This window comes from Sturnira hondurensis, unplaced genomic scaffold (assembly GCF_014824575.4).
Source record: "Sturnira hondurensis isolate 20B ecotype Veracruz unplaced genomic scaffold, ASM1482457v3 Scaffold0004136, whole genome shotgun sequence".
NCBI classification, from domain to species: Eukaryota; Metazoa; Chordata; class Mammalia; order Chiroptera; family Phyllostomidae; genus Sturnira; species Sturnira hondurensis.
Genome location: NW_028076767.1, coordinates 43,385,788 through 43,408,211, shown reverse-complemented (window position 1 = coordinate 43,408,211; position 22,424 = coordinate 43,385,788). Strand labels below are relative to the sequence as shown.

Sequence of the window (22,424 nt, the reverse complement as noted above, 5' to 3'; positions counted from 1 at the left end):
GAAGGCACTGAACTACCCAATATACTCAACTTCCATCAGTCCTCTGTTCTAGGGTTAAAACCCTCCCCGCCCCCCCACCAGATACTCCTACATTTAACCACTAGAGGCAACTAAAAAAATCTGATCACTTAATAGATCATGAGTTCTCTCCCCCACAGGTCCTGCTGGGTACCCACAGATAAAAGTTTTTCTTTTGGATTTGCCTAAGACTACAAATTAAATATCCTCTATGTGCTTTGCAGTTTTTTAGTCCATAAAATAGAGGCATAAAACATCTAAACTTGTCTGTGATGGTAAGTATGGTAATAATGTCACAGGCATATTTTAAAAAATATATACTCTCCAACACAAAATGGTATACATTATTTAGCAAAATAACCATTCACAATGAACCCAAAACATTATGATTCCTGAACATGTAACTCAGTTTATTTTACAAATTTAGGTAAATTTCCATAAATCTCTTTAAATTCCTAACACGTCCAGAGAGTCCAGATTAAACCCAGTGTCCCATCCCTCTCTTACTTCTTCTCACTTCTATCCTCTTTATTTTTCTTCCTCCCCCATTTCTCTGTCATGCCCCTCGACAACCCCGTACTTCCCTCTTTCACCTCACTCCTTCCACCTCTGCCTCCCTTTCTCTCCCCCTCCTCTCCTTTTCCCTCCCTCCATCTCCCCTTGCCGTTAGTCTGTCTTCCTCTGCCTCTCCCTCCTCCCATTTCTCATATCTGTCTTTCTTTCTTGAAATTTATACACTGAATAAACTATTGTTAAAGTAAACTGCTTCACATGTTAAAAGAACTGTCCCATTAATAAATATCATGAAGAACCACAGGAATAGTTACCCTGTAGCATTATATAAGTCTGCAAGCTGGTATAAGATATCAATTTCCAGTGGAGTAACTTGTCCATAGCGTATTGCACTCTGGGAAAATTCCTCTGGAAGAAAAAAAAATCTTTTAAAATCTTAAAAGATTCTTAATATACCACAAATTTCTACCTTAACTAACTGTAATCTTCAAGCTCAAGGCATTTATACATTATTTTTAAAATCTAAAACTGAGTTTAAATACTCAAGTTCAACTATATAAATACAACTACAAAATTCTGAAAGCTAGCAAAAGAAAATGTTAATAAAACAGCAAAAACAGGTTAAGATAAATTAACTTCAAAAATAAAACAATCTCTTTAGAATTCTCTTAGCTCATCAATTCGCTTTGGTCTTCCAAGTTACAAAATAAAAGAACTGGCTGTTTCCCAGCCACCCAACGCACCCTGCTGCAATTCAGCAAGCGGGCGGCTTGCCCCTCTTTCTGGGGCAACTCCTTCCTAGTACAAACAAGCTGCTGCCACCGTGCCACTGACCTGTCTGACAGACTGGGCCAAGGTTCTTTTCAAACCTGTCAAAGCCACTTTTCCATTCCTGACCTCAGCATCCCATTAAATCCACCTGGATTTGTGGGGACCACTATGGCCCCAGTGCGGCATACACGCATGGCAACACACTCTCTAGATCTGACTTCAGAGTGGTAAACTTAGAGCAATCTCATGCCCTAGATAAAGAAAAGTGAAAATGCTGAGATTCAAATCAAGAGATATATTGTAAATCTTACCCTTTGTGACTTCAAAATCTCTCCTTGTGCCAGCTAGAGTGCTATATATCTTACGAACAAGCTCCATGTTATTCAGTAAGGAGTTAAACGCATTGAAGTAGGAGAAGCTAACCTGATGCGAGATACTTCCTCCAGCTGCCTAGGAAATCACAACACAAAAAGTTAGCCAACAAAACACATGTTTATGGACGCTGTACTTTTCTCAAAGAATATCCAAAGGAGTCTTCATTATTAGAATGATTAACAACCAGCCCATAAACACAAGATAAGCATTGTACTAAAACACTCAGTGCCTTTCATGCCCTCAGGGAGGTCTATGTAATTTAGGTTTTAGGGAAGAAAGCAACATCTGGAAGTTAGACTTCATGGTTCATCTACCTATAAGGTCAGAAACAACAAATATAATTATCACAGATCAAAAACAATAGTTATTTAAACAGGATTTTCAAGACCCTCAACCATGGAACTCCTGCTAGCTCTGGATAATCCAAGCATCAATACTACTATATAAGGAGCATTTTAAAATTTGCTTTTTTAAAAAAGACTTTTTCACAATATCAACTTTCCTCTCTTCTTTAAGGCCATTGTTATAATTAAGATATTTAACAGTCAGTGCTGGGTTTTGCATCTGTATTATGAAAGATATAACAACTACCCAAAACTCCAAAAAATACAGAGAAAATCTAGGAAGGATTTATTCACCATAAGTTATATCATTAATGGAACAGCTCAAGAGAGTCTCTCATGCTGGGGAGGTTTGGGGGCAATGTGGCCTTCATTACCTCTGCAGGGTGAGGAGGTAATTTCTCCTTCTGCCAACCACTTGGCCATAAAGTAAAAGGAGTATTTTTCATAGTTTGCAAAAGCCTAATTTCTAAGTCCGGAGTCAAAGGAGCCCATATGATTGAAAACATTCACTACTAAAAACTCAAAGAAGTGCTTATGGAAATACGAGTGTGACAACCTTAATCGTGAAAGTCTGTAGCCACCCCCACCATCCCTCACACACATGCCTTAACCCAAATATAGATGATACTTGTATTAGCCTGAATTTGGATAGCAGTGACCCAAAAACAAATTATTTAATATATCCCTCTGGGGACTGAAGGGATGTTTGGTAAACCAAGACTCTAATAGGACTATCTAACCCAAATGAAAAAATTAGCGGGGTTCCTTCGCTATAAGGCATTCGGTGAGTCCTTCACTCTAGGACTCTGTATCCTTGTTCCCTCTTTCCCTCACTCTCTCCCTTTCTTTCCTTCCTCCCTTTCATTTTTTGATTAGGGTATGAGGTGAGGGTAAGGGAGTGGGAGATGGGTGTCAAGGAGGTGAAATGTGTAGGAGAAAGTGACATGCTCCATGTTCAAATTCACTGAAGAAAAAGAACAGAAGTTGATCTTTCTACCCCAGCCTACATCAGGGATAATGATCCTCAGCTGAAACAACAAAAGCACTCATTGGCTTCCCTCCATTAAAAACAAGCAGCAATCAGAAACTTACACAAAAGTACAAGGCATGAACAAGACAAGACAACTGGGAGGTGAGGAAAGTTTCACCACTCTTTGTGAGGAAGTGGATGACATCAGTGTGCTATTGGTCCAGATGATTATTACTTTACAGAGATTAGCAGTTTAACAGAACAAAAAAACTGTCTGGTCCATGCAGTCAGAACAAGCAGGTAAAGGGGCGGATACTGAGAGAAGAGTGAGCCACAGAGGCTGATGCCCACCTATTTCCCCCACACCATCTGCTATGGCCACAGTAATTAAAACAGGGCAGAGGCCCATGATGATGCCTCCAGCAAACAGCACAACGCAGGGAACAGAGGAAGGAGCCATTCCTAAAGCACAGCTTTGGGAGCCTGGTGGGATGGAAAGATGTACAGCCCACTGGAAAAAGTAATGCACACCCTGGTCTACAAATTCCCCTGTGCCCTGCAGTTGTACTCTCTAAGTGGAAATAAACAATTCGGAAATACATGAGAGCAAGATAGTGGCTTTGCTACAGTCTGGGGAGCGACTATTCACCATCACCACTACCTCCCTCACCCATACCTGTTTACCTTCTACCAAGCAAACATAAAATAGTTGAGAGTCAGGTGGGTTCAGGGAAGCAATCCGGGACTCGGTGGTTCTAAAGGTTTAAGGAAACAGAAAGTTGAAGAACTTGCTTTTACTTACTGAAACTAAGTTCTCCTCCACAAAGGGAGTGAGCATGTGAGACCGAATGGTAACCATGATGTCACTGAAATCCAGACCAGAAATCACGCCGCTTTTGCTTTTATCTTTCAGTGCAAAGGCTTGTCTTGCATGTTCCAACTGTAGCTCCTAGAGGGAAAAGTCAGAAATGGGGCACTATTATTAGAAAGTATATGTTTTGGAAAGGACAGACATCCTTTCACTACATGCACTTACTAAAGAAATGAACAGTGTACAGATCTAAATTTACAACACTTTCAATTTCTTTTAAAAAGCAAATTTTCGTCCTGGCTGATATAGCTCAGTGGATTGAATGTCAACCTGCAAACCACAGGGTTGTTGGTTTGATTCCCAGTAGGGGCACATGCCTGGGTTGTGGGCCACATCCCCAGGAAAGGGCACACAAGAGGCAACCACACATTAATATTTCTCTCCCTCCTTTCCCCCCTCTCTAAATAAAAAAATGAATAAAATCTTTAAAAAATAAACAAAAAGCAAATTTTTCTAAAAATGTACTATGTATTACTCCTCAGGAAGACGAATGAATCACAGCATGACAATGAGGAAAATGAAGGAGGAAAAAAAATCTTCAGTTAACTTGAAAAGTTTCCACACTAAAAACAAGTTGAGCATGTTTCCAGTGCTTTATTTCAGCCTTTAAAGTAAGTACTAATTATTTTCTCTCTTGCTTTAAGACGTTCTTATCATCTAAGAATACTTTCTGAATAAAAGTTTAGATTCATCTTAAATTTTTCAATTTTTAAATGTTGCAATTAAAGTCAGCCCCCTGCCAATCTCAAGAAATCAGAAACCATTTTTCAAACAATTTAAAAATGAATTTATGAGGAACTCTGGTAAGTACAACACTTAGTACAGTTGACCACTGAACAACGTGGATTTGAACTGCATGGGTCCACTTATACACAAACTTTTACAACAAATGCACTGTCAGCACTCTTTGTATCGCTGGGTTTTTGCATCCACGAATGCAACCAACCACAGATCTGTGGTTGGGAATCCATGGGTGTGGGGGGCCGACTGCATGCATTGTTCTCTGCCATTTTATACAAGGGACTTGAGCATTCTCAGATTCTTCTATCTTCAGGGGCTCTGGAACCAATCCTCCTCACCAAGGGAAGACTAAAGCTTCTGGAAAGTCAGAAGCTATATGTGGGTTTTCCTCTGTGTGGGGACTGGCACTCTTAATCCCACATTGTTCAAGGGCAATTGTAGTGCTAACGGGAAACTTATGATTTAACAAACTGCATGATTTATGTTCAGCTATCACCCTACCTGGCCTTGGGCAGTTGCTCAGAAACTGTAAAATAATCCAGAAAATCTCTGAACTTTTGATCTACTGCACAGCCAAATTTTGTAATAAATGATGTCCATAAAAACAGTAAAATGTGCTAGTAATACCCTAAGTACATACAAAAGTCAAAATCTCAACACTTCTGCCCTAAGGGCCTGCTACATAATCCAAATAAATCTGTTATCACAACATAATAACGATGCTGTTTACTCCCATTTTCATACAATTTGTAACTGTATGAAACAGCAGTTACAGCAGTTACTGTATGTAACTGGGATTAAACAGCATCATTATCATGTAACTATAGAAATAATATTCATATTTAAATATTAAAATATTTTAGTTAAATATTGTAATTTTCATTATCATTAATTTATGAAAGCCTACAAATAAATGTTGCTTTACCTTTTCCTGATATTTAAAATAGATTTTGGTTGAGGTCTCACTATTTTACTGACTTATTTAATTATATTTTCATGTAATTATATGATAGCTCAATAATTCAAAGATATTAATATTACCTTACCAGATGTTTGTCTTATAATAATTTATTAAGTTATGCATTTGTCTTAGGCATCTTTCTTTATGTATATGATATTTAATAATAAAAGAAGTTTTAAAAATAGTTTCTCTTAGGTAACAGGCTAATGACAAGTATATAAAACCTAGTAAATATTTCAATACTCTTAGCTTTAAAAGTTAAACGATAACACTGAGAAAAACATCAAAGTATTTAACACCCATCATCAAACATCTACGTATCTGGAGTTTCTTGAGAAAAGCAACAGAAGTGAAGAAACCACAGTTCAACACATGAAAGAGAAAGAATACAAGATAAACAGCATGATCTGACAAAGGTTCTCTCTTCTACTTTTTTTGAAATTTCAACTTTATTAAGGTATAAGTGACAAATAAAGCTAAAATTATTTAAAGTGTTCAATGTGATAATTTCATATATGTACACAATGTGAAAGGATTCCCACCAAGTTAATTAACACATTTCATCACCTCTATACTACCTTTCTTTATAAGGACACAAGTTCTACAGGACACAAGTTCTACTCTCAGCAAAATTCATTTATAGAATATAGTATGTTATCAACCATTGTCATCACGTTATACACTAGCTCCTCTGACCCATTCATGTCTTACTCCTGAAAGTTTGCACCTCTTTTCAGCCTCTCCCTGTCCCCCAACCTTGTCCCTGGCAACTACTTTCCTACTGTTTCTGTGTTCAACTCTGTTTTCTTTTAGATTTGACATATAAGTGATTCAGTATTTTTCTTTGTCTGTCTAGCTTATTTCACTTAGCATAAGGCCCTCAGAGTCCATCCATGTTGTTGCAAATAGCAGAATTTTCTTCTATTTCTAGGAGTAATATTCCTGTGCATCGGTGTGTGTGTATACATTTTCTTTATCCATCGGTCCATGCACACTCAAGTGTCAGTACCTTGGGTATTGTGATAATAATGCAATAAACATTTGGAGTACAGGTATTTCTTTGAGACAGGAATTTATTTCCTTTGGATACTTACACAGAAGTGGAATTGCTAGATCACACGGCGGTTCTATTTTTAATTTCTTGAGGAACCTCCATACTGTTTTCCATAGCGGCTCTATCAGTTTACATTCCCGCCAACAGTGTACAAGTATCCCCTTTTCTCCACATCCTCCCAACACTTGTTCTCTGCTTTGAGTAGCCATCCTAGTGAGTGTGAGATGGCATGTTCATGTGGTTTTAACTTGCATCTTTCTGATAATCAATGATATTAAGCAACTTACTATGTACCTGTTGGCTATTTGTATGCCTTGGGAAAAATGTTGATTTAGGTCTCTTGCCCATTTCATAAATAATTTGTGAGTTTTTTGTTTGAGTTCCTTGTATATTTTAGATATTAACCCCCTACTAAATATGTGTATGTCTTAGCATCTCAGAAATATCTAGTGCCAACTGTGGGCATGATTAAGACTTCTTAATGGCCCTGGGTGTTGTGGCTAAGTGGATTGAGTGCTGGCTGCAAACCAAAGTGTCACTGGTTCATTTCCTAGTCAGGGCACATGCCTGGGTTACAGTAGGTGGTGCATGAGAGGCAACCACACACTGATGTTTCTCTCCCTTTCTTTCTCCTTCCCTTTCCCTCTCTCTAAAAATAAATAAATAAAATCTTTATTTAAAAAAGACTTATTAATGACACTCAGTACTAAAGAGAATATGGGCCTTTATAGTAAAAACAAAGCAGAATCTTCATTATGATAGGTTTTCCATTTTTTACTAGGTCAACAGTTGAATTTTATGTATCTTTTAAAGATATAGTTTTGAAGTATCACAGTATATGCGATTGGCTTCCAAATGATCCAGTAGTGGGGCAGATTGTAAAGTACAGATGAAACAAGATGGGCCAACAGTTAATAAATGTTGAAGCTTGTTGATGGGCACATGAGGTTGATGATCCTATTCTATTTTTAAATATATTTTAAATCTTTCAAAATAAAAAGTTTTAAAAGTTAAAATTAAGAACTTTCAAATGAGAAGCAACACAAAGAAAAAAGAAGCCCTATGTATATAGCTCTCAGTTTATGTTATTCGGTTGGCCAAAAAGTCTGTTATGTTTTTTTCCATATGATGGCTCTAGTAGCGCTTAGTTGTCTTTAGCTTCATTCGAAACAATTTTGTTAGATTGTATTGTGACAGCTATCATCACATCAACGTGTATTAAAAAAAGTCAAAATCGGTGATTTTTATGCAGCCATTTTAATATTGAAGATGAAAGAAGATAAGCAACATTTTCAGTGCATTATGGATTATTATCTTTGGAAAGGTAAAAATGCAACTGAAACACAAAAGAAGATTTGTATAGTGAATGGAGAAGGTGCTGTGACTGATTGAACATGTCAAAAGTGGTTTGCAAAATTTCTTGGTACTATTGACATTTTGGCCAAATAATTCTTTGCTTTGGGGCTGTCTTATTATGCATTGGAAGATGTTTAGCAACACCCCTGGCCTCTACCCATTAGAAGCCAATTGAGGGTGATAGCTGACATACTCAAAATATCCAAATCAATAAAGTTACTGGTGAAAATGAAAAATGTGTCTTTTATTTTACAGAAAAAACATAACAGACTTTTTGGCCAACCCAATAGTATAATCAAGACACCAGGGTAAAATAGATATCAGAAAATATCTTCAGTATATGCAAGGGAACCAACAATGAGAACAAGCCATCTTTGGAGAAATCTTCAAAAATACTACTTTCATCTCTCAAATGTATGATATTTTCAACTTTCCAAGTTTGAGCATTTTAGTCAGTCAGGTAGGCACTGACAGTGAAATTATTAGAACAAGCACTGGGTTCCACCAATATGCACACTTAAAAGATCGTAGTTTTCAAACTGTGATTATCTTAATGAAGAAAAGCATTACCCTGGGTTTATAAAAGGTAAAATAAGGATCTAAAAAGATCCTTTATCTAAAAAGATAGATACCCCATTAAATAAATGATAAAATAAGTCAGCTTCTGGATTGAAAGGGTAAATAGAGCAACTGAGGGAAATGATAAAGAAAGGAAATTATGCTAAAGCTAAAGGTCTTCTGCACTTGAAAATACGTTTCATGTAGCCAGGAGATCAACAGCTTCAAAAACAGTATGGCTTTGGATCAGCCTGAACTAGTACATTTAACCCTGTTGTCTTCCAAAACCCCACTCCTCACAAAATCACAGTAAAGGAACAAAAAAAAAATAAACAAAACAAAAAGTCAAGAATGAAGAGAATGGAAAAGGAAAAGACAGAAACTACATTTTTAAGATCAGAGAGCAGAAGGGTAAGTGACAACCGACTTAGCAGAACCAAGAAAACTGAAGCAGAGAAAGACAAAAAGCAATCCAATGTACATGAGAGACCCCCAAAAGATTCAGATATTCACTGTACTAGTACCCCTGGATGTGACGATGAAGGTGGAACTGAAAACAGGAGGCTTAGATGGAAGTCTGTTTAAAAAGCAATTAATCACCTGACTTACTGCACCATAGCTAGACCTCTGCCTTTTCCCAGCCTTAGCAAAAGACTAGAGGTTCACTGCCTGGAAAGTCTAACAGAGGGTCTTTAGAATAGAGAACACCAGGCACAACTGAAAGGAGTAAGTAAGTGAAAAGCCCATCTCCATACTGGATGCTGTCTTACTCAGCGCCAGAATGCCACAATCCAGACCAAATAATCCAGATGGGAGGCCGGATGATTATTCTCCGGTTCCCCTACTCAAAAGAAAAGACCTGAACATACAGACATTAGAGGGACCCCAATGAAACAGCCCCACTAGAGAACTTTACAGTTTACTGTACAGTAAGGGCCAGTTAGTAAGTCCTACCATGAAGCAAAAGCTTCTAGTAAGCCTCAATCTTAAATATGAGATGAGGATCAAGGACCATCAGATATATGAGAAAAGCCACTAACACAAAAAACAGAAACTCAGACAAAGAGAAAGAAATATGAAGAAAACACACTTGCAGAGAGAACGAAATTTAAAAAAATAAAACCAAAAAACCCTGTCTATAATATCTTTGGGGAAGTGAAAAAATAGTACATCCACAAAAAAAGAATAGGATGCTAATTTTAAAAAAGAAATACATATTCAATAAACAAAAGAGTTTCTGAAAATCAGAAATATGAGACTAGTGCCTTAATTTGAGCCTGAAAAAAAAATCACAAATATAATAAAAATTAAAAACTGAAGAGAAGGTTCAGAAGGAAAATACAAAAAGAAAACTAAAGGATCTAGAAATGTAATAAAAATTAAAAAGTGAATAGAAGGTCAGAAGGAAAATATGAAAGAAAACTAAAGGAGCATACATTTAATATGTTTACTGTTTTAGAAAGGAAGAAGACAGGAAGGGAAGAAGTACATAAGAAAAGTATTTTCAATAATTGACAGTTACAAGTTTTCAAATTAAAAGAGACCACTGAATGTTCAGCAAAATGAACAGACTCACATCAAGGAATATCGTTGTGAAATTTCAAAATACTGGAGAAAACATCTGAAAACCTCCCAGAGTCCGGCCTGGCTGGGTAGCCGGGTTGCCCGGAGCACCATCCCCAGTGTCTCTGTCTCTCTGTGTCTCTCCCTCCCTCTGTCTCTGTCTCCCCCACCCCACCCCCCGCTTCTTTCCTCACTCTCTAAAAGCAGTAAATAATATATCCTTGGGGGAAGATTAAAAAAAGAACTCTCCAGAGTAGAAAAAAAACTTTCAAAACATGATCAAGAATAAGAATGCCACTGGACTTTTCAGTGGCAAAACTGGAAGTCAGAAAACAAGAAACGTTTTCAAAATTAAGAGAGAAATAAATTCCTACTTGAGCTCTAAACCCAATCAAAATACATGTAATAATACAGCAAAGGTTTTTATATGAAAAATCTCACTTACTTTCTTCAGGAAGCCCCTACAGGAAATATTCCTCCAAAAAGAAGAAATAAATCATAACACAAGAGATGGAATCAGCAAACGGAGATTCAACCTAACAGAAAGGCAAACGGACTCCGCAGGGTGAAGATGAAGGGAGCTCAGAGACCAGCAGCTCTGCCTCAAGAACAAAGCCCAGCCTCTACCCAGGGAGCAAAGAAGTTGTCATAGACCAAGCAACCGCATTCATAGGGATATATTCAAAAGATCTGAAAATGGGTATTCAAACAAAAACTTTTATACCAATGTTGATAGCAGCACTATTCACAATAGCCAAAAGGTGAGAAAGAATCAGTGTTCCTCAACTAATGGACAGAACAAAAAATGGTGTATTTACACAATGGAATAGTATTCAGCCATAGAAAGAAATGAAGTACTAATATATGCTACAACATGGATAATCCTGGGAAAATATTATGCTAAATGAAAAAAAGCCTGACATGAAAAGTTGTATTGTATAATTAACTCTATTTATATTTGACCCTTGAACAATGTGGGGGTGAGGGGCATATAATTATCCACCTATAACTTTCAGTCCCCCAAAACTTGCCTCCTGATAGCCTACTGTTGACAAGAAGCCTTACCAATACCATAAACAGTCAATTAACACAGTTTGTATGTTACATGTGTTATGAACTGTATTCTCACAATAAAGATAGAGAAAAAGAAAATATCATTCAGAACATCATAAGAAAGAGAATACACATTTATAGTTGTACATATTTACTGAAAACAATCTGTGTGTAAGTGGACATGTGCAGTTCAAACGCACGCTGTTCAAGGGCTGACTGTATGTGAAATACTCAGAGTAGGTGCATCCACAGACAGAAAGCAGACCGACGGTTACCAGGGGTTGGGAAGAGACAGGACTGAATGACAGCTTAACAGGCACAGGGTTTTCTTCCGGGGCGATGAAAGCATTTTAGAATTAGAGGAGGTGGTTGTACAACACTGTGAATGTACTAAGTGCCACTAAATTGTGTATATTTACAAGGTTAATTTTAAGTGAAATTTACCTCATTTTTTTAAAAAAGAAAGTCCCTGGAGAGCTCTAAGATGAAATTGATGTAATGCCTAATATGTTTTAAACATATTAAAAAAGGATTTTACTAACTGAGGCAAAGTTTGAGAACACATTACATTAAAACATAGAAAACTAAATAAGAAAAAATAGAAATTCTAACAAATGTGATAATTTAGTTATGCATAGTGTTTAACTATAATGATTCAAATATAATATTGATCCAAGTAGACTCATGAGATGGGGGTGGTGAGAGAAAATTCCAAATCTGTGGTAGAGGTGAAAGAAGTGACTACTAATTTTCCATAGTTCAGATTCAATCAAAAATACCTAAAAGTGATCAATTCAAAAGGAGAAGTGCCAGCACAAGTTTATTATTATTTAAAGCTACAGAAGTAAGCACTATGAGAAAGAATGATAATTTACAATCACCAAGATATGGAAGCAGCCCAAATGGCCATCACAGAGAAGTGGTAAGACAACTGTGGCACATTTACACAATGGCATACCACTGGGCCTTAAAAAAATGAAAATTTTATCCTGTGCGACAGCATGGACAGACCTGAAGAACATTATGCTAAGCGACATAAGCCAGTCAGAGAAAGACAAATGCCATACGATTTCACTCATATGTGGCATCTAATGAACAAACTGAACTAAGAAGCAAAATAGAGACGGACTCCTAGATGGAGAGCAGGCTTACAGTTATTGCCCGGCTAAGGGCAGAGGGACTGAGCAAACAGGGAAAAGGACTGATGGACACAGGCAACAGTGTGGCCACTGTAGGGAGGAGGTGGGCATAAAGGGATAAATGGTAACAGAAAACAATAAAATATAAATAAAAAAAAGAAACAATGATAAAAGTTTCAAGAAGTTGCCTCTGGGAGTGGGAAATGAAAAATGGAGATAAAATGACACAAGAATTGCTAGTTTTATAATAAACTTAATAAAACTTAAAGGGAAGGAGATGGAAGAGGAATGGTATATATTTACACCAGTTATGAAGACTAAGCTCACCTGGAGAAACTGTGTGAATTCTGTGTAGTTAAGATGCTTCTTCCGATTATGCCCAAAATGCAGTCGGATAAATTCACAGTCCCAGTTAAAAGGGATATGATGATGAATAATAGTCTGTCCAAATATTTCTTTGACATTTTCTTAAAAGGGAAAACAAAAATAAATAAATTATATCTGGCATAAGTAGTTTAGTCCACTGCAATGTTCCTACAGAAAGAAATTAAGAGAAATTTTAAAAGTCAATATTATCTGATTCTATTAAGATTAGCTGCAAAAATTTTGTGCCCAGAAACCCATGCACAGGAGCACAATTGATACAAAATATAATTTTACACTTAAGATTGTGTACCGTTACATATAAGGCCATGAGATTCTTAATTTCTCTTGATATAATTTTAATTAGGAAGTGATTTGTACCTTGCACTATAAATGGCTGCTACTTTGCATTCCAGTATAAAATCAATAGTGTTTTCCCGGTTCCTCAAGGAGTCGAATTAAGCCCTTTATCAGAAGCATGAATACCTAAATTACAGTATAATGCAATATTTGTCATACTAAGTATGGTTTGATTGAGGCTTGATTATTACATTCACACTAGACTGAATATGTCTATTGAAGATAGGTATAAGAAATACTAGCAAAAGCATATCATTAGCTCAGCAGCAAGCACCTTATTAAAAGCTTCTGATATTGTCAAAAATATGGTCTTGACAAAAAGCTTCAAAATCCTCATAAAAACCATGATTATTAGTCTCAACTATTAAGATATTTTAAGATAAGTGAAGTTAGTGACTCACTTTTAAATAAGGAAGGACTAAACACAGTATCGTAACTTTTAGATAAGAACCAGTCACACTGTGTAATGTACAACCAAAACCCTCTGACAGCTTGTCGTCATGCACTAAGATTGTCATTCACTTTCTTACACAGTTCTACACTTAGTATAAAAGGCAGTTCACAAATGACTGGTACTTTTACAAGCACAGACTCGATAGACTAATTTAGAAGCTCATGCCAAAAAAAAAAAAAAAACATTAAAAAGTTAAGAAAGCAGAAGCCCTGTTTTACTAACATTTTAAGAACAAAATTATTTTCAAATTTAAGCCAATTACATTAGTAAAAGGGTCTTACCATCAAGAGCTATCAATTATACTAGAGAATTAGTAAATATAAGTTTAATATTGTCTCCAACTATGCTATTTTCTCTAATTTCTTCAAATTCTTTAAATAAGGTACAGATCTCATATTGTAAATGGTTTAATGGATTCCCTTTGTTTTTTATACACCTTTTGTTCTTGATAAAAGCACTGCTACGGGGTAGGGAGCGTATGTAGTGTAAGAATCCTGAACTAGAAATCCTGCCAGTCTGGATTCGATGTCTGTAACAGCTCTGAGCAGGTCAGAATCGGAAACTTGGAAGGAGGCATTGGATGTCACTGGGGAGATGGGATTCTCATCTTTGTTTTCAAATAGAATGTAGTATTTCTTTCTTGCCGAAGTAGCAACAGCATTTCAGAATTTGCAAATCATATCAAATTATTTTCACCTTCCATAAACACGAATTAAATATATGGGTTTTTGTTTCTAAAAACAAATAAATAACTCAACAGCAATCCATGGGATCCTAGCTTCTAACCAACACAAAGGATTATCCTTAAATGTACATGAAACTTCAAGTTATGAAATATGTTAAAGTTTACAGGATAATTAAAATAATATGAGTTGCAATTACATATTTAGAGCGAAAAATATGGCAGATTAGAAAGAAAATTTTAGAATTCTACTATTTAATTGGTTGCTTCTCTTCCTAAATTAATTAATTTCTTATTTTTAAGGTCTAAAAAAGTATAAAACTAAAGAAACATGAATGGAAAGCAAAAAAGTTAAATTACTATATATATTTAAGTAATATTAAAATTAATTATTACAGGGAATAAGTTATTTTATTATCTTTGTATTAAAGGTCATTAAGTCCCCAAACTCAATAATTTGATAAGAAATGTACATACTGCTATCTTCATAAGTTTTATATAATGGTGGAATAAAACTGAATTCCCTTTATGTGATCAGAAGACAGCAGAATCTCAAGTGTGAAACTATATCAAGTAAAGACAAAGATTCAGAAGCTTTCAAACTACAAAAATTTAATTATGAAAATTGCTTTAAAAATTACAATGTATAATTTACATTTAGAAAAATAGTTCTATAATAAAAACTTTAACTAAAATCCTACTTTATAAATTTCCTAACAACCTCTAAATAAGATCTTAGAATATTTTCAAAGCAATTAAAATTACAGCCTGAATTATTCACAGTAATCTCCCCAAATATGGAAATGTCATTTGGCCTAAGTATTTGTTNTTATGAAAATTGCTTTGTATCACAAAAAACAGTATTTATAAATAAAAATTACAATGTATAATTTACATTTAGAAAAATAGTTCTATAATAAAAACTTTAACTAAAATCCTACTTTATAAATTTCCTAACAACCTCTAAATAAGATCTTAGAATATTTTCAAAGCAATTAAAATTACAGCCTGAATTATTCACAGTAATCTCCCCAAATATGGAAATGTCATTTGGCCTAAGTATTTGTTTGAACTTTTCCTATTTCTCCTAAAGTGGGCACTTCACAGCTCTGTATGCAGTTTTGGTATGACCCTTAGAATGTGCTGTGGTTTATGAACTACCCTTGGACACTTTTAATTAGTTTAGCCACATCACAGGCTACAATGATAGTTACTGGAACTAACTAAATTTCAAACCTACTTTGGCACCTCTTGATGTATCCCACTTCCCTTCTGTATGTACACTACCAACTGTCTAAGGCTAATTCAGGAAGCTTACAGAAATAATTAATAACACTATGGTTTTAAAGTCCGATTCTTAATTACCACTTTACTTTTAGAAAGATGTGCTTATCAAAAATAAAAAAAAATTACACAAAAGCTCCAGAACTGGAGAACTTATACTTGTGTGAGGCAAGAGCTCAAACAGCTAATGTTCTCATCTTACCAGGTTTTGTCGGGTTCTGCGTGACATGAAAGGGAACGCAAATACTCTCAGATGTACCCAATCCAACTAACTGACACTGCGTAACAAGTTGTCCCCCCAGAGAGAATCCCGTCTTTCCAGTGGCAAACAAGGGTCTTTAGCTCTAAATAGCACTGCTTGAGGTGCTATTTCAGTAGCCATAGTTCTGGCCTCGATGAAAAGACCATGACAATCACATCTTATTGGGAGCAAGATCATGATCTGGTGTTTTATACCAGGTTGGCATTGCTAAGGGAAATAGGAATCCATTCGTTTTCTGACATATAGAAAACAATAGACCACTTTTTCACTTCTTGCAGAGCATAGGCTTATGGAAACAGAGGGCTTCTAATTCCTTTGAAAAGGGAATTGGGGCCAGATACAAAACTAGCCTGTCATTATGTTCTCTTTGCTCAAAGGAAAGGAGTACAATAATTTGTCAGGAGGGCAGGTAATGGTGACAACTGTGATTAAGTAAAAATGTTCACAGACGTAAAACATTAGTCAGTTTAGCTGTATCAGTCACTTATGATGATTGGACTAGATGAAATATACATCAAAGCACATATTTTGTGTAAATATGTCTTAACAGAGGTTTTCATTTTCCCCACTGTCTCCCCATCTCATCCACCCTTATCCCTCCCCTGGTCCTTATGGGAGCTTCCTACTGGTCTTGTTCACCTTTCTGCAGTACAAAATTACCTCTGACCGGGGCTGGCACTCTTCTCCAAGACTGCCACCATGCCTGTTCCATGAATGAGCCTGGAAGGAGCTGCTGTACCAACGGTGTGGCCAGAGAACTCCTCCTGTAGGTATACAAGCCATCAGCCCTGTGACACAGCCCACCTACCATCAGCCCAAAGACATCCTGATTCCAAGGACTTCAGCCCAGCAGGAGCCACTGCTTCCAACTTACAGGCTTGAGACCAAGCATTTTTATTGTCAGGGGGAAAAAAGTCCTCAACAGCTGAGTTTCACCTGCACGGTTCTTAAAGTGAAGTCAGAGAGGCTTTTAGAAGGACTCCCAACATGAACAATGAAATATCCTTGTGTACAACTGAACAAAAACAATGGCAAGACTTGTGGAAGTGAAGAGATTTTTTAGTGAAGGAAAACTTTGGGGGTGGGGGTGGGGCGGAAGAGGAATAACTAAGAGACCAAAAAAGAAAACAAAGGAAAACAAACAACAAAATAAAGATCGACAACAGGAACTCATAGAGGAAGTCCGAATCCACAGAGCAGGGAGACGCAGTCCCAGACTTCTAGGTTCTACTTCCAGGCAGACCATTAGTTTCCTGGTGATCCCTCTGTTTTTCTGAGGGAAGGTATTTCTAGGACCACTTTACCTACCTCCAGAAGGGACTACGCACAGTCAATAGAGTGGTCACGCTGCTGAATACACATAAAAGTCCCTTTCTGAGGAAGATGAATTTAAAGAGCATCTGTAACCATACAAGCTAGATGCTGTAACAGTCCATCACCAAATGATACAAAAACTAATAACAGCATGTCCTTTTTCTTTTCACCTCAAAATCTAATAGCCATTCTAACAGCCTTGAGTATTAATATGACCTTCTTTGTGGTATTTGAAAGAAGTCTAAAAAATTCTTCCTGATTTAATTTGACTGCCCAGGTGAAGCTCTAATTCTTGCCAGATTAAAATGGGTATTTATTAACATTAGTATTTCATATTATTCCATGTCTATGGTTTTGTTTCCATTGAGAGAGGGTACATTTTTTATATCAAGACTTCCATCTCTTCAGCCTTTTAAGAACAGCAGTGGTTATGCCTAATTTATTCTTCCCTTTTAGGGGGAAAGAGTCTATTTTAGAGGCACAAATGGACATATTTTTATTTGCTGTAAATATTGATTGTCAAAAACTCAAAAAAAAAATCCCTGCCTTCTGAGGCTCTTACAGTCAGGGGGTGAAGATGTGGCCTTGGAAAAGTTCACTTCGGAGAGTTGCTGTTCCTAGGCAAACACTTTGGAACACAATGCTGATGTGATTTTAACAGAAAACTTAGAATATATAACATGTTTTCTATTAATTTATCAGTTAATAGATGAAGAGTTTGGGTGACTGTTTTTTTGAATTATTATATCATTGTAAAAGCAATAGTCTTTTTTTTTTTAAATTTATGTCAACTATTGACAACACAATGTAGCACAACTGGTTATCTAGAGGACCTCAAGCTAATTTTACCAAGCAGCATATCCCATACACTAGTGGACAGTAGTGAGACCAAGGCAAGTTTGTACTGTTTCTAGCACACACAGTCATGCAATGGCCTCTACAAGGCTCATGGCACCAGGCAGTATCAGCCACACAAGCCATTAAGTAATTGATTATCCACAGCATGCATTAGACGTTTTGTTGATGGAACATCAAAGAGGAAACGAGTAACTAATGGTTTTATTCACCCTTTTAAAAACTCCAGAACCCTCTCCTGAGTTTGTACATTCTGAAATGGATTACCAAGATCTCAATGTAAGTCCCTTCCCTCAGAGTAAAGGCATCTCTAACAATAATTTTTTTAATTGTCCAGAACTCAAGAAAATGTTATTCAATATAACTATTTATAAAAATACTTGAAAGATGCACACAAGTATATAATTTGATGTGTATAAAAAGCCTATCTTTAAAAAAAGCATAGATGAGAAGAATATATACAAGTACACAGATAACATCATCATCACAGTCGGTGAGAAATACTGATGGCACAATTGTCTCTCCCCACTCCGTTACACCTCGCACTCAGCATTCTCTCCCACCTTTCTCTCCTGATGTGCACAAGAGAAAACTATTCCTTTCCTAAGCTTCAAACTAGAAAACATAAGGCCATTTGGTCAAAAAGATTTCAAGTTAGAATAGATCTAAAATTTCCTTTTACTTAAACATGTCTATAAATACATAAGCATAATTCATTTTATTAAGTAGATACAAACATGAAAACTGACCTTTATCAGAGATCCAAAAATCCTATAAAGATAAACTCTAAATTAATTATTTTCTTATGCTGAAATTCAATGGTCTTGAAATACAGCCTTAGAAACCTTGTTAAATAGCATTTGTACCCATTTCAATGTTTTTTCTCTTTTCTTAAGATTTTAAAGTTAAACTTTCTCTTTTTCATTATGATCCTTTTCACTTTAGTTAAGAACATTTGCCTAAAAATGGGCCCTCAAAACTAGGGAGGCAGGGCAGGAAGGGGAAATGGTCAAAGTCCCCAGGAAATAGGTGAGCACCATCAAGAGAACCGTCCAGATGGCCAGGGACCCCGGGAACGACGCTGAGCGCAGGTCAGGTTTATCTCATTCTGTACGAATCGCCCCATCTCTACATCATGGAGAAGAGTGCAAGCAGGATCCTGGAGGGTTTATATGTTCTTCAGTTCATACCAGATGCTATGATAACTAAAACTACTTTATTTTGCTTTCAATCCTAATTAAATTTTCTGAAAATCCTAATTCATAAATCACAGTCTAAAGGAAAAACAAAAGATCTATAAAATGCTAAGGTTGAGATCTAATAACTAAAAACTTTCATTTGCATAAAATACAAAGGTGGCGTAAACCACTCAGCTACTTCCCACACTAATTTTAATACACCAATCAACAGTGACATGAGTCTCTACTCTTAGTCTGTTGGATGAACTAACTCCAGTGACTTATTTTTAAAACTAGAAATTGAGAAAAGCAACCAAGCGGAGGAGACACAAAGAACCATGATATCGAGATAAGAGGGACAAAATAAATTACAATTTGTTTTGGGGAAATTTAATTCTTTAACGATGGACACATGAGAGAAACACAGGTATACTGTCACTAATACAGATATTTTAATCAAGTTATTTCCCAAGCATTTCTGCATATTTGGAAGTGAGACATGTGTGCTACCTATTGAAAACAGAAAATGCAGCATCATGAGTAATACAGGGTTAATGCTGAAAGATGAGATACAAAGGTTTTATGTGTTAAACTATAAAATCTAGGTAATTTTGAGTGAAGTCAACATTCTTTAGGAGGCAGAATGGCCAGAGACTGCTCCAAAGTGGGGAGAATGCCAAAATATGCACAGAAACCTAAAGAGTTCTGCATGGGTATTTATTTGAGAAAATCTTCTTACACGGAAGACAACTGGGCCAATGGGCAGAGGAAGAAACAATCAGTGCCAGGCTAGAAAATGCACCACTGAGGTCGCAGCAAAGGCACCACTGGTCCTTTCCAAACACCTGGGCGTTCCCACCAACCGTACTGTGGCAGTAACACTTCTTCCCTTGGGCTTAACTAAAAATGTTTGTTTTAGAACAAGCTCTGCATTGAATAAAGATTTAGTACTGTGGCTCAGGAAAAGCCTGACTTTCAAGAGTTTCTCTACCACATACCAATGCCAATTCATACCATAAATGGGGCTCTCGTTTTTTAGTTTTACGAATGAAAAAGTTCTGGAGATCTATTCCACAACAGTGTGAATATACTCAGCACAACTGAACTCTACACTTAAAAATGGTTAAGATAGCAAGTGTTATATGTTGTGTTACCACAATAAAAAATTCCAAATATTAAAAAAAGAAAGGGTGAAGGGCTCAAGGTCCTTGAAAACACTACATTGTTTTTTATTTAAAAGCTTGTCATAGGAAAAACTAGTTGATACTTTTCCTAAACAAAAACTAATTTCCGCAAATAAGTCTCTTTAAAATAGAGTACATGGTGACAAATAGAAATCCAAGTTTATAGCTTGCAAGACCTCAACAATGTGCTAGTTTACATGCCTATAAAAGCATTTAAATCAATTTCTGCATCCAACTCAGATGGTAATTCTAATATCCTAGCCTTGTTTCCCAAAACCAAAAACCTAAAATGGGGATCCAGAGAATGCTAACTATTCTTGCCTTAACTTCCTCCTACAATTCCATTCTCGGTGTTAAAATGATATAGAAGCGGTTTTCCAGATGCTACAGAGACGCTCTGAACTCTCTACCCCCAAATCCCTTGAAGAATGACATGGTTAGTCCATATCGTTTGTTCACAGTCTGTTTCATAAAGACCTTTGCTCAGGATGGCCCAGAACAAGAAAATTTTACACCAGCTATTTTAGGAATACGAAAGTATCAGTGACTCAATGAGCAGAAGTAATGTCATTCCTAGGTTTCTTAATTTTTGCAATAGTCTAATGCTTAGAAGAAAATAAAACCATTTTAATTTTATCTGAGTAAATCCTTTTAGGAGAGTAATGCTTCACTTATTGACTAACTCCAAAATAAACAGCAATCTATATACAGTTACTGGATTTAGCAATTATAGACTGGACAAGCCTCACTAACTCCACTTTTCACTTACAATCTTTTCTTTTCCTTACCAAATGTCACCTCTCCATTTCCACTTTTGTCAAACAATTGGAAAGCCACTATGAACATGGAATCTGGAGCACATAAAACAGATTCAAATGCCAAAAACTCTTGATAGGAGATCAACCTAGAATAAAATATAAAATGTTATTGGCTGGTAAAGAAAGGCAAAATGTCAGCCACTCAACCTGCCTTTACTGTATGAAATGTAGCTCAGGGTAACCAAATAATTGATGAAGAAAGTTTTTCTTTATAAAGGTATTCCAGATAATAAATAAAGAACACATGAATAAAATTATAATGTCACCTTTTTTTTAAAGCCCTAGCAAATTAATGGACCCAGGCAATAATCAATAGCTTCTAACATCACTCAGAGAAAGAGAATTAGACCAAAAATAATTAAACTTGAAGCTGAACAAGTCTGCAGATCAGTTTCTCAACCTTGGGACTCAATTGTGTTATTTTCTGATGAGTAATGCTTTGTTGCAGAGGCCTCCTGTGCATTTTAGCAGGTTTAGCAGCATACCTGGCATCTACCCACCAGAAACCAACAGCAAGCCTGTATGTTGACAATCACTACTCTAGATGTAATCAACAATTTATGAAAAATAGAAAGGACAAAGCAACATGCTGAACACTATTATGGAAACAAAAATCAGCAAAAATGCAGACTGTAGAAACTTGCAGAGTAAACATTCTATGGTTGCAAAGAAAACATTCAAATTGTTTAAATTTGTATCTACTGATTTGAGGGGAAGAGAAAAACATCAATTTGTTGTTCCACTTATTTATGCATTCATTGGTTGATTTTTCTATGTGCCCTGACCAGAGCAGATAGAACCCTCAACCTTGGTGTTATGGGAATGATGCTCCAACCAACTAAGCTATCCAGCCAGGGCTAAAAAAAAGCAACTTTTAAAGAAGATATGGAGGAGAACCTCATTAAAAACCAAAATGATAGAGCAATTAATGATTAGATACATATTTATTTGGATTCTCTAGCAAAGTTAAAAAAACTGTTTATAAGAAAATCAAGAAATGAAAATGCTGATACAATGTAAATATTTGATGATATTAAGAAATCAATGTTAATGTTTTTGAGGAGGTTTTGTTTTTTGGCAATTTTTCTTTTTGAGACACATGTTATTTTATATTTGCTTCAAAATAATCTAGGGAATGAAGGAGTGAGTGGAGGTATAAATTAAGCAAATTTAATAATTATCTTAATTATTAAAAGTGAGAGATGAGTATATTGTATCACATATGTTTGAAATGTCAATAATAAAATTTTTCAAGGAAAATTCAAAACAAAAAGGGGAGAGACTAAAAATTACTGGGTCCTCTAACACTCAAGGTTGTGAAATTAGCCAGTGGCCAAGATTACAGTGAAAATGCCTTCAGTGATCTCCTGGAGCTGCCAAATG

At 36.1% G+C, this 22,424-nt stretch overlaps 1 protein-coding gene across 2 annotated transcripts in view; it reads right to left on the bottom strand.

The window, feature by feature from the left end:
• SLC25A12 (solute carrier family 25 member 12) overlaps positions 1-22,424 on the bottom strand; it is an 89,181-nt gene that overhangs the window by 36,761 nt on the left and 29,996 nt on the right. Inside the window, exons 1-6 of one of the 2 annotated variants that reach the window (XM_037044461.1) lie at positions 21,012-21,100; positions 16,353-16,456; positions 12,615-12,754; positions 3,794-3,940; positions 1,614-1,752; positions 846-939 (exon numbers count right to left, since the gene is read on the bottom strand). In XM_037044461.1, coding sequence (XP_036900356.1) covers positions 846-939; positions 1,614-1,752; positions 3,794-3,940; positions 12,615-12,754; positions 16,353-16,404 — 572 coding nt within the window. In that variant the 5' untranslated portion in view covers positions 16,405-16,456; positions 21,012-21,100. Of the gene's footprint in view, positions 1-845; positions 940-1,613; positions 1,753-3,793; positions 3,941-12,614; positions 12,755-16,352; positions 16,457-21,011; positions 21,128-22,424 lie in introns of those variants that run through there. The other variant, XM_037044460.1, reaches the window with a different exon arrangement.